Here is a 15,901-nt window from a genome sequence, read left to right as displayed (position 1 = left end):
TGGTCTTAAAATAGGGCACTTACGTCATTAACACGCGCCAAGTTCTTTTCCGAGCTTCCAGAAATTGTTTTGAAACTCAGTTAAAAATGCCTCCAAAGAATAAGCAAAAGAAAGTTATCAATCAAGAAGAACTACGTCGATTAATGAAAGAGAAACAACGGCAAACGACAGATAAGAAAAAGCGTGTCGAGTCCCCTTACGCTAAGTACAACAGTCTCGATCATCTTAGCTGCGTACTATGCAACGAGAGGGTAAAGAATGAGATATTGTGGCAGACTCACATTCTTGGAAAACAGCACAAAGAGAAAGTTGCAGAGATCAAGGGTTCTAAACAAAATTCCACAAGTCAAGGACCCCAGCAATCGCTGAAAAGGAAAGTACTGGATTCTGAAGACACTCCTAGGAAGACTTCTAAACCACTGGCAAGTACAGAGCAGGCATCTTCGTCGGGGCTGCCAGATGATTTCTTTGCGAAACCTGCCCCGCCTGGGCCAAAGAAACTAACTGGAATTTTGAAAAAAAACACATCTGCAGGACTGAGTCTTCTGGCGGGAGTCTATGATGAAGACGACGATGATGATGAAGACAAGGCTGGTGTTTCTGCTGACCAAGTGGAAGCATCTAGCTCAGGTCTGCAGAAAGGGTTACCTGCCCCAGGTCTCCCAGCAGATTTCTTTGACAACAGCACCATTCCAGCTGTCCCAGCTGCCTCTCATTCTGGGTCTATCCTCAAACCAGATGAAACTGAGAAGAGCGTAGAGAAGAGGGAAAATACACCTGAAGCACTGCCAGAGGGATTCTTCGATGACCCAGTGAGAGATGCCAAAGTGCGCAATGTTGATGCGCCCAAAGATCAAATGGATAAAGAGTGGGAAGAGTTCCAAAAGGAAATGCGGCAGGTGAACACTAAATCTGAGGCTATTGTCGCAGAGGATGATGAGGATGGTCGTCTTGAGCGGCAGATTGATGAAATTGATGAGCAAATTGAATGTTACCGGAGGGTTGAGATACTGAGAGATAAGCAAGATGTGGTAAAGAAGGTTGTAAAGGAGAAGACCAAGCATCAGGAAGAGTCCACAGGAAGCGATGAGGAGGATGAAGAAGAGCTGCTTCACTTGTTGTCAAGGGACTGGAGAGCTAAAGGGGCCCTTGCTTAAAATCCCAGGGCCCCTGGCCCCTTTGACCAACTGGGTCTAACTGTTTCTCCATATTGTAAATAAGAGAAATTACACTGAGTCAGCCTTATCCCCTCTTTCATGTCAATGAAAAACTTTTGTTGAGGATATTTAGTGTCTTGTGGTTAGTGTTGTTATGGAGTCTTCAGTCTTGTGGTAAATGCTGTTTTTCTACTATCACATGCAGAGAACATCTGTGTGTGTGAGAATTAATGTAATAAGTAGCACTCATCAAATAAATATGAGAGAAAAATACTAATTTCCCTCTTTCCGAATACACACAACCATATGACAAAACATTGTGATTTAGTTTCCACTGGGGTTTTACCACAAATTGACAATTATTGGGGAGACCAAAAAAAACAAGACATGCATTGATTCAAACCTCCAGCATACTGAGGATACATTGCTCTCTGTAACAAACTAGAGTCCTATAAGAGAACCGTGACTTGAATCCTGTCAATAAAAAAAATGTAAGTATGGAAACTGCATAGATAGCCAAATCTTTTGTAATCTACATTTTCATTTATTAGTGCAGACACAAAACATTCATAAAATACCCACACAGCTTTATAATGGCAATGTTTTTGTTGGAAATCAACACGACAATTCATTTTGAGTTCCAGAATTCTACATGATTATCCTGGAAAACAAGATCACCCTCAAACCGTCCTTTGTCAGATTTATAAATTAGACATTTATTCATGTTACATTATGAGCAACATGCAAAGCACAACTTAATAAAATCCTTTCCGTTACAATGTACAATGCTGAGGATTTTCTTCAGACCTTAATCCAATGCAGCCCTAGTTCCCACCCCATCCTCCCCAAACAAGTCAATCTTAATGGACACCATATTAAAAATCCTACCATATTTACATAATACAAGTGCTGAGTGACTTGACATATTCTGATCTGTACATTTGCATTTTCTCATGTAAAGGCCCACACAAAAGTTCTAATAGAATCCAGTTAAGAGGGATCAGTGCTTCTCTCGCTACCTGTTACATTGTCACAGCCAGGTGTGCTTACATCTGTCTTTTTATCTGTACAAGACACGCACAACACTAATATACTGCAAAGTTAAGCTATCACTACACCCCGCTATAAGCCCATCAACATAGTCTTATTGCTACATATGCTTCAGGAGTTAATATTTTAAGCTGATTCATTCAACTACTTAGGTGTGCATTATAGCCCTTCAAATCTTGCAGACTTGAAAACTGCTAAAAAAGAAAAGGACAAAGCAGAAAACAACTCCATACTTAAAATGTGGAATGAAGAGACAGAAAATAAGCAGAGGAACTGAATGTATCTGGGAGGGTTTTTGGGGTAGACACTACATCATACATAATATTTTGGTTAAGTCACAACGTCTACTAAATAATTCTTTTGACATCAACTTAACCGGTCGTACGTCTAAAAAGGAGATTTCTGAAAAGTCTATTTTGTAAACCTTTGTCAAACCACAAGAAACATCCAATCTCGGATCTTTGTTGCTTACTGTAGCTTAGGTGTGTCAGACCAGTAAATGGTGCAGGGGGAGGCTTGTCAGTGCCGTTGTTCCACACTCAGCTTGTTATCCAACACTCAGTTCAGTAAAGAGCACACTGGAGACCTCTCCCTGTACTACTCACATGGCCAATCTTCTCACAGACCTGCAGCCGCTTTCAGTTCATCTAGTGAGAATCTCTGGTCCCCGTTTACGTCGTAGCGTTCCAGACAATGGGGGTCCGGTGTTGCTTTGTCAAATAGTTTCCTTAGGACCTGGTAAGACATTCCTTGAGAGCCGGGGTCGGTCCCGGAGCGCACAAAGAGCTCCGTCAGATCTATGGAAAATGTAAGGGGTGCACACACTCAGCTCAAGCACACAGTCCATCCGACTCTTTACCTCTGCCATTCTCCTTCAATTCTGTATAGGACTAAGACATTGATGTATGGTCACAGATATGAACCTTCATAACAAAAGAACGATCCAATACCTTTCAGAGAACTCACTCGAGGAAACTGCAGCGTCTTTGAGCTTTCTGTACCAGACTCTCTCTTGGAGCGCTTGGGAGTCAAAAAGCGTGGACGTCTTGTTGGCTTGGAACCTGTGGATGTTTCTGGAGAAAGAACCGAACAGTAATCTAACTGTAACAACTAACATCACTACTTTTTTAATGAAATAAAATGGACAATTATGCTTTGACTCATGCTTGACTACTTTATACCATGTGTAGCTTCTGAAGGTGCTGTCGTCCTTTCATCTGCGTTGGTGTCACTCTCGTTTACAGGGCTCTTTGCTGGTACTGTTGCATTTCCACTGACAGACACTGGTTCAACTACCTCCACAAAGTCCTTGAATGGAATAAAAGGTAACTAGTTGATCATGGCATGGTATTGTGACGTGTGTACAACTTTAAATCATGAATTGCCCCGTTTGAAATGTATCTCCAGTAGAGTGAGAACAGTGTTTGTGATATGGGTGGATCCACTGAGGGTCAAGCAGTTCTTGCTATGGCCCATTCTCAATCTGTATCTTATCCATCTGTGTGCCAGAACATTACCATATAATTCGACCATCTGGAAATATAATTTCCTGGTGAACAAAAGGGCGAGCAGTCAACAGAGCCAGTTGTTTGTATGGTATAAATGCTGTTGCCTTTGTTATTAATACATGAACTTTTTTTTTAGCTTATGTAAACAAAGTTGTTTTTGAGACTCTTAAGCAATATGCATGAAAAAAAAAAGCACCTGGCACATTAATAAATCCTTCAACAATGTCAAAAAATGTCCTATTCAAATGTAACCTGTCATGGTAATAATCAACCTATTACATACTGTATGGTTCTAAACATAAAGGATAACCATTATCGATGGCTGTCTAACATCGCTGATAGGCAATTATGTTGTCCCATTACCCATCCCTACATTGGACAAATCCCGATTTCGCAACAGTCAGCATCTTTTTGAATTTTGCCATTTGCTTCAGCTTCAACACATTACTCACAAAGTGTGGTGGTGTCTCAGGAGGACCCTTCTCCATGGAAGATACCCACTGAGTGAGGTTGGACACAGTGGTCTGGAGACTGTGGATCTGGTCATCGGCCCAGGAGTGGTAGAGCTCTTGGGTCCTGTTAACCTCACTCACAACTTCTCTGAACTGAGTGACGTTCTGTAATACAACATAAATGATTCAACCTTTTTTCCCCCCCTTTTCTTTTTTTTAACTGATCAATTGGACATAATGGATAAAGTGAGAGCAGTCCACCTGATTTAGAGGTCATGTTGATGAGCAGTTGCTTAGCTCATTTTTAGATTAGACTTTTGATTTCAAATATAATTATTTACAATCCACATCCTCTTTTGCTCACAGATAATATTAAGTAATTAGATTGAGTAGACTGACAATAACTTTAGAAAATGGGTTATTAGATACGCCATAATAGGATCAGCATTTGGGTGGATCCTCATCGATGTGTTCATGTGAAGTGGATAACGGATGCTTCGCTGCTTAATCGGCTAAAACATTAATCAGGTGCACAATCAATCAACTGTAGCCTATTCAATGACAGATTAGCAAACTGACCTTTCAACTGGTTAGCACACAGTTATATCTTTCAGCAGGTCTTTACGTTGTATAATTGGTCAGCTAGGTCATTCTGCTCATGCATTTGGAAACAGGCCTCACCTTTTGACTATGACGAGCTAAAGTAAAGCATTGGTTCAAGCTGGAAGCTTTGGAGGGTAAAGGAAGTTGGTATTTCTGTTTTCTTTACCGTGGTCTTCTTTAGACCATCCATTTCTTTCTTCCGGTCCTCAAGGGCGGTCTGCATTGTTTTCACATCATGCTGCACACTGGTTAATGTGCTGCCTATTGTAGCCACACTCTGCAAACAAATACAAGTGTTTATCCAATGCAAAAATATAATGGCAATTTTAACATCCGAAAGACTGCCTACTGGGCAATAATAATGGAAATGTATTCAAATAATTTTGGCATATACAATTAAGAAAGCAAATGTGTCGCTCTTTTGCATTTCCATTATGCTTTAAAATGCTTGCATACTGCTGTGGTTCCCCAAAAAATCATTATGGACAATATTAAGCAAAGTTATAAGTAGCTTCCTAACTCCTAAGATCTTCAAATACTGTCATGAAGAGGAAAGGTGCTGACATTCTACTGTTAGTTTCCTTAAAAAGAAAAGGTTCAGACGTACCTTTTGGAGCTCTTCAACTGTAGTTGGAAGGTTGATTAAATCCGAGGCGGATTTGATGTTGGCCTTAAGATGGTTCACTGCAGTGTCCAGCAAACTAATCTAATTGGTAAGAAGCATTCCAGAACACAGAACATGAAATTACACTTTTAAACAGACTTCACGTTCACTGTGGAATTCTGACCTTGATCTTACCTGTGATGGTGGTAGAGGCTTCATGACCATGAATGATAATCACCCAGTGTAAGCCCAGAATGGAAATGACTGAGATGACAGAACAAGACGGTTCTTCAGATAACATCACTTGGAACACTTTACCTTTCTGTTCATCTCTGTAAGGTTGGACCACAGTTTGTTCAGACCCCTGTCTCCACTTTCAATATCCTCCAGCTTTCTCTGCTTCGTCTTCAGATCTTCACTAAGTTTGGGCATTTCATGCGATGACACCTTCTGGCTGGATTCCACTGCAGAGATAAGACACGTCTGTGTACTATACATACATTGAAATACAACAGCAGTTACTGGGTTGTAATATTGTACGTCTCAGACATAAACAAAATATGTGCAAACGTTAGCCTAGAATGTATTGCAACATCCACCGGGATAGTTTGTACTCTGAATTAATCCTGGAACCCTGTAGGCATTTTGTAAAAGTTGACAGGTCGATGTGTTTGTCTGATGGCTTACTTGTATGCAGTTTTTCTTTAAGGGAGTCTAGGTCTTCTTTCAGGGCAATCTGCATCCATATAAGTCCGGCACAAGCCATAACACAGGCAGCCAGGATGATGAATAGAAACAAAGGATAGCAGACATTGCAGCACTGCACGTAACTTCTTCTATGAATGAGAAACACAATATGCATCAATATTTTAAAGTCACAAGCCTCATGCATTATTGATACACATATTTGGAATGGGTGTTGGAGGGGGAGATAAAGTACAGGTTTACTAAGTAAATCGATCGCTTACTTTCCAAAAGCAGCAACAGTACCAAGGTTGCTGAATTCATCGTCATCATCCGAACTTGATTCCGATTCTGAGTCTGGTGGTGGCTCGGTTCGGAGAAGTCTGTGGCCGGAACCCTTTTTGGTTTTCTTTCTTTTACTGTCCCCAAGTCCGATCAATGCATTAAGTTCTTTTCTCTTCTTCATCTTCTTCTGTGGGGTCAGCGAACCCGCTGAGCCCGACTTAAACCCGACCAAATCCAACGTTTTGTCCAGTTTGGTTGCTGAAGAAATAAAGTCCTGTACAGCTAGCCAGTAAACCAGTTGAGTAGCAGACTGACTTCGTAGCTAACGTTATTTTCCTGCCTAGCTAACTTTGGATCTTAAAATCTAGTTATCATTAACAACCCAAACATGTAGCTAGCCAAGCTTGTTAGACAGCAAACTATTTGTAAAGCGCGATCTAATGTTACTGGGTCAACCGTTTGTTAATATGTGCAACCCAGCGGTTAGCTAACAGGGCTAGCTAGGTAGTAGTAGCTACCTAACACCGGCAAGCACACCCACCGCCCCCACCACCAGAAATTAAAATGGCGATTTCAAAATAGCTAACGTTAGCTACAGATAGAAGAAACGACCACAGCGAAATCTATAAACCTACTAAATCTTAGTACCAAGACAGTATACATACAACCTAAATGGTTTAAGTCTACCTGTAGTCGTAAATTGATCTGACGTGCTAGCTAATACAATCTTGTTTTGATAGTGAACATCTGACAAGGCGTCCCAGTAAAATAGCACCCGATTGGTTGGATTCATTCTCCGATATTTCCCTGCGTCGATACTGCCCCCAAAAGGCGTGGTAGATCAGATCACAGAAATGCGAGTAATCATGCAAGGGTTTAGGAGCCGGAAGGACGGAGGGACGGAGGGGACAGGTCACCCAAAATATTAGAAACGGGTTAAATTGTCCCTCTTAATAATGTGGGTTTTCTTTGTAAAACCTTTATTTTGAATAAATGACGCGATGGAATTTGTCACGTCCCTGTCGCGACCGAATCCAACATATACATTATTTCATAACGAGCAGTATGTGTAGGCTGGCTAAGTGGATTACTGTAGCTATAAGTTTTATTTTACAGACTCAGTGCAAACTTTCAAGTGTCTACTAATGACTCATCTCTTCAGCATGGTCTATGATTAAGTGCAGTCTGGCCCAGGGATGTGAAGGTGAATGGAAAGGCCACCCTTGCTGTCTTGCCAGGTGGGCTCTCATCGCCACTAGGATGCCCTCTCTCCAATGCCATTCAGTGGCAGAGTCACTTGTTGTTGTCTTTCCGTTGCACCCATTGTGCAATTGGGGTGCACTCGGCTGGCAATACTTGGCCCTCATTTCAGGGTGGTTGCGATTGGTTGGTGTCCCTTTGGTTGATGCTTGGCAATGTGGGTGATTAACTTCCTGCCTGTTGGGCCACAGTGTCACTGGACCCCCCCCTGTCTCAGCCCCAACCCAAATGCATTTACTAATTATTACTACTTGTACTCTTGTTGCTTGCTCCTTGGGTTTTCAGGCTGGGTGTTTTGTAAAAGCACTTTGTGACAACTGCTGATGAAAAAAGGGCTTTATTAATACATTTGATTGATTGATTTTCACAATATGTACAATGTGTAAACATGTCAGTACATTTTCATTGCTATAGGAGGAACAATCGTGCTAAAATATAATCTTTCTTCTGGCAATTATCTTTTTTAAAGTAGTAAGCTAGCTATCTTCTATTTTCCGGTTTTATCTAACAAAAGTTACAGTTCTGTTGCTTGCTTGCTAGATAACACTGAGTAGTTCATATGTGTGAAAAAGGGCTAGTGAATTATTTGAAAGGAAGAACGCCTGCTCAAATGATTTTCACAATCTCTGTCTTAGTCTTCACCATAGGGTGTGCAAGTAGCTAAGTAATGGACAAGCCACCACCAGTCAAAAATGGAATGTATGTAGCTAAGGTTCTTAATATTGTGAACAATCTCCACACCACAGCTGGCAATTTTTTTCTTCAGTTAGAAGTTTTGAATCTTCTAGATATAGCCATGGTTCCTAAAATGTGTTAAATATTTTAAGAATTTGGTTTAAGCTATGATGATCATGGCAGGAATGTGATAGACATGAACAAACAAAGAGAGAGAGAAAGAGGCCACAAACTAACAGGTAAATCATTGATAAGTGCCATGCCAAGATAAACTGTTGATCTGTGATCATGTAAATAAATTAGAGTCATTAAATATGATCTTTGATAAAAGGACAGCATCTGAATTTAGGGGTGTACTGTATGTAAGGTATTGTATGTAAGGTACCTGTCTACCTCAGGAACCTCACTGCTGCTATCCCTTCATTTTGGTTGCACATACACCTTGTACATTCAGTTTGACTCTTTGCACATTTAGAATCACCATCGTGCTTGCATTTTCCCCGTGTGTACAGACCTCATTGCTGTTATCTCTGCATCTCGGGTGCACATGCTCCCTTAATACATCACTCCTTCATTTGCCTCGTTTGCACATCTTGAATGCCATTTTGAAATTGCAATTTGTACCCAAACAATTTTATCCCACTTGTAACATAAACTATACCTAATACTTGTAACATTTCTGCCCTCCTCTATTTGCCTTATTGCACATTTAGTACTGCCATTTGTACTGCATTTTCCTTCATTGCGCATCTACATATTCCACTGGTAATATACATATATTTAATATTTGTAAATACTTGTACATTTGCTGCCCTCCTGTATTTGCACTTCTGGTTAGACGCTAACTGCATTTCGTTGTACTGTACTTGTACGGTTCCGTGGCAATAACGTTGAATCTAATCTAATGTGTTTACTTTACACAGGAGATTAAAATAGCACTGGTCAGAAAGGCAGGCAGAGTAAGGGTGAGAGAGAGGACACCAACCAACAGGTAAGATAGTGAGAAGTATTCATTCATGTCAGTCTATAGGAGCAGTTTGGAAAACTTAAAGCTGGACTGACACGCCTGACTGATGTTACCAACATCATTGTAGTATTACTCATTTTAAAAACGCACTCTGGTTACATTATCATCTATCTGAGATGCCTTTCCAGCTGAGAAGTCCCACCATGCAAAAAAAATCACACACAGTATAATTATCCAATGCTAGTTAGGACTATTGCATGTTCAGAAATCACCACTTACTTAAAGTCAAACTGATTGGAATATTCACACTGAATGTTTGAGTCCTATCAACACCTGCAAGGCATCGGTACAGAAAGCGTATTGAGTAGACAACATCGTTTGGGGTAACTATCTATTTGCTACACCCTTTCCAGACAATGAGTGCCAGCTTTGTGGAAACAATTATTGCCCCCAGTATTTTCAAACAGATTACCTCTGAGCGAAACTGTCGGTTGCACTGGTCCTATTAACACTTCATGTACTCTACTTGTACTTGTTTAATGATGAGGAAGTTGAATCTAGTCCAATCTAAAATGTGTCCCCCCCAATATCAGTCACTCCTACAACCTTGGCATGTGCAATGTTTCTTATTTGTTTAACATTGTTAAGAAATCGCAATAAATACTAGATTTCGTTGTAATGCTTTTCTCTTATTATGAAAATCTATTTAATAGATTTTTTTTGTTTAACACTATAAAAACCTTTATTTTGCAATTCAAAATCTTTGGGTTTTGGACATGTTTAGCAATTATATCTTCCATGGTTAAATATTCTTCACTTTTCTTCTGGTCCTTAAAATATGTAACACTCACGGTTTTTGCTAGTGCCACGGATCTTTCTATTGACATACACAGGCATGGAAACTTACATTTAGCCAAATTCCTTGTTTCCACAAAAGGCTTCAAATGCGTTGTGTTACTCTGGAAGTCGTTTGTTTTCAGTTGAGCTGTCTGAAATGGTCCACAAACGTATGTTTGCGTTGCGGGACTAGGCTCCGGTGCGGTTTGAAGTATCGTATCCGTTCAGGTCGTGCAAAGGTGACATGATGGCAGCGGAAATGCTGGTGACTTGCAGAAGTATTCATACCCCTAACAAATTAGCTAATTCAATTGAATAACAACTGGTATATTGTCATTTCATTCTGTTTAATATTTTACTTTAAAATGCTGACACAAAATCAGTTGGTGACATTGGTTTTATGTTTGAAATCATCTGTGAGAAAATACAAAAATGAAATATGCTTCATGCATAGTGTCCAACCCTTACACATTTACGTTTGGTGGAGCCAACATCTGCTGGAATAACAGATACTTCAAGGTCTTAGATTAAGTGATGTAACTAACTCACGCCCCTTTGCCATCCCCTTCTCTGCAGCATTTGGGCAAATTAAGTCCGGGTGATGCTGGTCACCAAGCACCAGTGTTACCGTTTTGCTATGACCACCCAATGCGGGTCTTTAACCAGCGAACCCCTGAACACAAAGTGATTTTCTAACGCACAAATCTTAGATTTTTTTGTTCTTGAGCCACTCCAATGTTGCTTTGGCTTTATGCTTGGGGCAATTGTCATGCTGAAGGGTGAATTTCCACAGGTCATTTTTTTTAGACTGAATTATTTTATCTTGCAGTATTTTCCTGTTTACTGCTCCATCTATTCTTCCTTCAGTTCTAACAAAATGTAAATTCCTGCTGATCAGAAGTGTCCCCACATCATGATGCTGCCAACATTATACTTAATCTTAGTAATGATTTGTCTTGAGGCATTTTATTTTGTCTAAATCATTCTATCTTGGTTTCATCTGAACACAAAACCTTTCCCCACATTGTAGCTGGGTCACTTGTGCTTTTAGATGGAACTTTTTGAGTAGTGGCTTCTTTCTTGCCATCCTCCTACCAGGGCCATAGCCGGGGTTTAGAAATGAGTGAGGTCCAGTTTTTTACATTTTAACACAACCAAAGTTATACACTACAGTCACACAAACTCATTATCTATAATGCATACACAGGGACCTGTTGGCAAAAATACTTTTATTAAAGCTGCACAATTTGCTCTTACTCTTTTTCTATGCGTGTGTGTGTGTGTGTATGTGTGTTGTGACAGAGAGGGAGAGAGTACAATATCCTCAGTAGACCAATTGCATAAAATTTCATTTACATCCACTCAAATAATTTGTTTAAGTAAATGTGTTTAAATCAAAAATGTTTTGGTCGTTTTTATTTGTTCTATTTCCTTCATATTAACTGTTTGTGATCACTCCTCACATGTCGAGGGAGGCGCTATGTCACAAAAACAGTAAATGCCTGTTACAATGGATTAACAAGTGGTCCAGACTTGTTAATGAGGGATGTTACATGCCACTTCAGTAACAATGCTTTTGGGAAACACACCGATAAGGTAACAAGGCACTTACATGCATCTTTTGATAATCTTAGTGCTTAGGCAAACCGGGCCCAGGTCAGTTTGACAATGGAGTGTCGCTGGATTTCTTGATCTCGGCCAGCTGTGAACTTGAGCAGCTATACCATCAATACAGAGATAAAGATTGTGCACTAATCAGAGATTAATTTAAGATGCAGTTCCATAGAAACGCCTGCTGCGAGGGTTGACCAGTTGTTTTCAACTCCTGATTATATAGTTATATTTCCCAGATTGGTTTTTATTTGATTTTTTTTAATAGATATGCATATCTTTTATAATTACTGAGGTTCGGACCTCTGTGACCTCATAGCTGGCTATGGCCCCGCCTCCGACACAGGCCAGTGTTATGTAGAGCTCCTTTTGTGGTTGACTTGTACTGGTGTACTTATACTCCACTCCCAGCCACTGGACTCCATAGCTCCTTCAAAGTAATTGTTGGCCCTTCTGTCATGTCTCACACGTCTCCATTTTGTTTGAGAGCTTGTTTTGACTGACAGCCCTTTCTTTGCGATGCCTGGGTGATGTAATGTAGCGTCCACTTCCAGATAAGTGATGTTTCAAATTGTGTTCATTGGGATGTCAAAATACTTGAAGCAAGCAACATAGTTATTTTTTTCCCCCTTAGAAATATTTTCAAACATGAAACCATTGTCACCACAAAAGAACAGATTATGAGTGTCAGTCTTTTGAAATGAAATATCACAAAGAATGAAATTTCAGTGCACCTTTTAAAATGTACTAATATGACAGTACAAACTCCCTTTTTCATCTATCAGCACGGGGGAAGATCAGAGAACAGACTAAATGAAATAAAACCAAAGTTTAATGACCTTCATTCATTGTAATTATTAAATGTTTTTAAATCAGGTGTCACCGAGTTTCCAAAACTTCAATTAGATGCCACCTCTATGCCAACATGTTTTTGTAGAAGTCTGGCCTGAAAAAAGCCTCTTACTCTCATTAACAGAAACGTCAGCACTAAACTCCAAAAGTTCATTGGAAGTTTTATTATTGGTATATGTTTATTTGTTCATTTGTAAGTATTATTATTATTATATACTATTATTATAGTATTTGTATTATTGTGCATAATGACTTGTTTTGGAAATGAAGCATTTTGCTAGATTTTTATGGAAAGTAGAATAAGTTCTGAATTGACTTATAAAACATTTTGAATGAAAAATACCTTTGCCCCTCAGTTCTCTCTCAGTTGACCTTCACCAAACTTTCAAAGGTCCTTGGGGGTTAAAGGCCAAACACATTTCTGTGGGAAACACACACACTCAACAAAGAGGAAGATGAAGGGTCTAGTGGAAGGTATGATATTTAATAGTCTTGCACAAGAATTGTTCACAGGCATACAGTAAGTCCAGCTGATTATGGCTGGGGGCTGGCTCCACCTGGGGTCCTTGGTGCCAGAGTTTGTGTTGAGATTTCCAACTCCAGATGGACTGACCCACACCACAGGTCAAGATTGTTGCCCCTAGCAAAAGAGGTGTGACTTGAACTGGTCTTGATGCCAGATTGGAGTTGGAGATACATCTTTATAGTGTAAACAGGTGAAAATGTTAATTGTCGCTTGTCATCTTCCAAGGAAACTTGGGACTCTTTTCAGACAGATTCTCCCTTCAAGTCTAAAGAGGATGTATTGTACAATCTATTACACACAACCCTGCGCTGTCATAAAATCCAGAGCAACTGAAGCGAAGCGTGGTCTGTGAAAACTAAGCCCATTCTTCAAAAAATACTAACTACAAAAGTAAAAACAAAATTTTCATTTATGCCCAGAATATAATATTAAGCCAGTGCTTTGTTAGCCATGACAATACTGTCATCAAGGCAACAAAGCCCAAAATATTAAAAAATTGGCAATCTAATAAATGTAATTGTTGAGACCAAACAACATAATAATATTAGCTTTCAGCAAACCAGTGAATGTCAGCCAACACAAGTCCCAAACGCTGGGCAATGCCCCTGAATGGTCAGTGCTAAACGCAACTTCCAGATTTTCCATCAACCACAATGTCTGTATAAAACACAGGAAACACTGGAGTTAAAATGTTCACGTATAAACAGGAACCACATTAACATAACATATTAATTTTGGAAACAAACCTGCAACAACCTCGCAATTCCTATCTGAAAGGGATAATTGAGAGAAGGGTCATTGAGGAAGTGCTCAGGGGCACCTGTAACGGTTTTCCACAGCAATAGAGGCATGTAGAGGGTAGAGTAAAAATTCAATCAGAAGCTCATCTCAGCTTAGAACACCTGGGGAGGGGACATGAATCACGCTGTGAATCTGTGCTAAACCCCCAGCATGACGTTCCAATTCCAAGCATCAGGGGATGTTTCATCTCTTAGTGAGTTTTCTCCACTTTTTCAACTCAGGGTGAAAACTTAAAAGGTGGCATTTTAACGTGCCGTCTAGTCGCATCTGCAGCCACGAGGCAGGGGGCACGGGGTATTTCCCGTTCACTGTACATGAGATTACAATAAAACACTTGTTTTCACACTTTGTTCACAGCAGGGGTCCCCTATTCTCACCAGGACTGATCCCCGGCAATGCAACTGTCTCTGGCAGCGATCTCTCCCATGCGCTGGGTGAGAATTTAAATGGATGGCATGATGGGAGATACTGAATAGAATTGACTACTAATTGGATGCTTTCATCTGACATGACAGACTGTTTGAATACAGATTAACAGTGTTGGCTGGAGGTAGGGCCGCTCCTGGAATACCAATTTTGCTCAATGGGGGGCTATGTTACCCATTTCTTGTGGTCGGTGGACCATCATATTTAACAGCTGTATTTGTAAATCTTCATCAGGATTTATATTTGAAGCTTTGTTGTTGTCAGTGACACAAGGACTAAGGTCAAAACATTGTTTTGCAGTAAGTTTAAGAACAACTATGTGGGATCTAATAGCATACATATATGGGTCTTATTATAAAGTAGATTACCACAACAGGGAACATTACCGTACAGTAGTGGAATGCATAACAGTTTGGAGCAGTTAGAAATTAATAAACATATTTTTAATTTCCACATGACTGCATTAACATATGCATTACACTGGGAGCATTATGTAGATGCATTCAATATAATTCAGTTGACTTAAACCCCTGTGTTAAACCCCTTGTTGTGCTTGATGTGCAAATCTCACAGAACTGGCAAAAAATTATAAAACCATGCCATAAAACAATGACATAAAATGATGACATAAAACACCAACTCTCTTTAGAATTGCCACAGTTATTGGTTGTTACAGTATATCATTTTGGTCTGTGTACCTTTTGATCATTTGACTTCAGATTTTTTAGTGAACATAAGTATATTGTTTCACTGTTTACAGCAGATCTTTAGACACCCAGAACTGGTCAGCTTGGTAGTTTGCTGTGATTGTCTGACACTGACACCTATAAACATTTGTGTGTTCCAGCAATGGAATTAAATATCCAATCAATGCTTCAATTGCTACAGTATACTGGAGGTCCACTACAAAATGGACCAAAAACAACATTTAGCCCCTTGCCCCTTAGTCAAGTGGAGATCTGCGAGGATTTAACATAGGGCTGGGCTGAAATGGCTTTTCTCAAAATATATATATATATTATTTTTTTTTACTATAAAAGATAAATGCACCACAGTTCAAACAATGAGCAAAAATTCTTATATTTCAAGGGTTAATTTTGGTTGTAATAATTACGGATCAAGCTTACAAGTCTGTTAATGAAAATACAAATGTTCTTAAAAAATTTTTCAGAATCATGCATCTAATAATAGATTGATTTTGATTGATTTTGACCACACGGTCATTTGGAACATAATATTAAAACACATTTTTTAATGAATCAAATGAATCTCACAGTGCTAACTGGGCCAATGTAATGGTGCATTCATACCCAAGTCCAAAGTTGGACGTTGCCATACACTGCAAGTTAAAGTCCCTGAAACTACACTCTAACTGGTGCATTATCCTGTGTTACCACTTCTCCCAGATGGTAACCTCTGACATGACCTACTGAGATAATAACCTCTAAAGCAGCATTATAGAAAGACTATTAAAAAAAAAACAAGCTATACGTTTTTTAACACTATACTTTCTTTAACTGCATGATATTTGTATTTCTATTCTCTGTTTGAGCTGATTAGTGATGATGTTTAGAATTCTGCTAAATGTGCCGGAGAAAAAGAT

General features: G+C 39.6%; 2 protein-coding genes across 3 annotated transcripts; one reads left to right on the top strand and one right to left on the bottom strand.

Annotated features, from left to right (window-relative positions):
- Window positions 1-18: 18 nt before the first annotated feature.
- Window positions 19-1,459, top strand: znf830 (zinc finger protein 830). Its single transcript, XM_010885526.3, has one exon. The coding sequence runs from the start codon at window positions 87-89 to the stop codon at window positions 1,155-1,157; it is 1,071 nt and encodes a 356-aa protein (XP_010883828.1). The 5' UTR covers window positions 19-86; the 3' UTR covers window positions 1,158-1,459.
- Window positions 1,460-1,854: 395 nt separating this feature from the next.
- efcab14 (EF-hand calcium binding domain 14) lies at window positions 1,855-7,134 on the bottom strand. 2 transcript variants are annotated; one of them, XM_010885512.3, is made up of 9 exons: window positions 6,343-7,134; window positions 6,062-6,207; window positions 5,693-5,838; window positions 5,378-5,476; window positions 4,937-5,047; window positions 4,168-4,332; window positions 3,389-3,515; window positions 3,158-3,280; window positions 1,855-3,004 (listed from the first exon to the last, which is right to left on the bottom strand). In XM_010885512.3, the coding sequence occupies exons 1-9, from the start codon at window positions 6,522-6,524 to the stop codon at window positions 2,826-2,828; spliced, it is 1,278 nt and encodes a 425-aa protein (XP_010883814.1). In that variant the 5' UTR covers window positions 6,525-7,134; the 3' UTR covers window positions 1,855-2,825. The 2 variants fall into 2 exon arrangements, with proteins under 2 accessions (XP_010883814.1, XP_010883805.1); XM_010885503.3 differs by having other exon boundaries at window positions 6,062-6,210; window positions 6,343-7,132.
- Between the last annotated feature and the right edge of the window lie 8,767 nt (window positions 7,135-15,901).

This window comes from Esox lucius, chromosome 3 (assembly GCF_011004845.1).
Source record: "Esox lucius isolate fEsoLuc1 chromosome 3, fEsoLuc1.pri, whole genome shotgun sequence".
NCBI classification, from domain to species: domain Eukaryota; kingdom Metazoa; phylum Chordata; class Actinopteri; order Esociformes; family Esocidae; genus Esox; species Esox lucius.
Note: the sequence above shows the minus strand (reverse complement) of the source record. Positions and strands in the feature narration are given on the sequence as shown.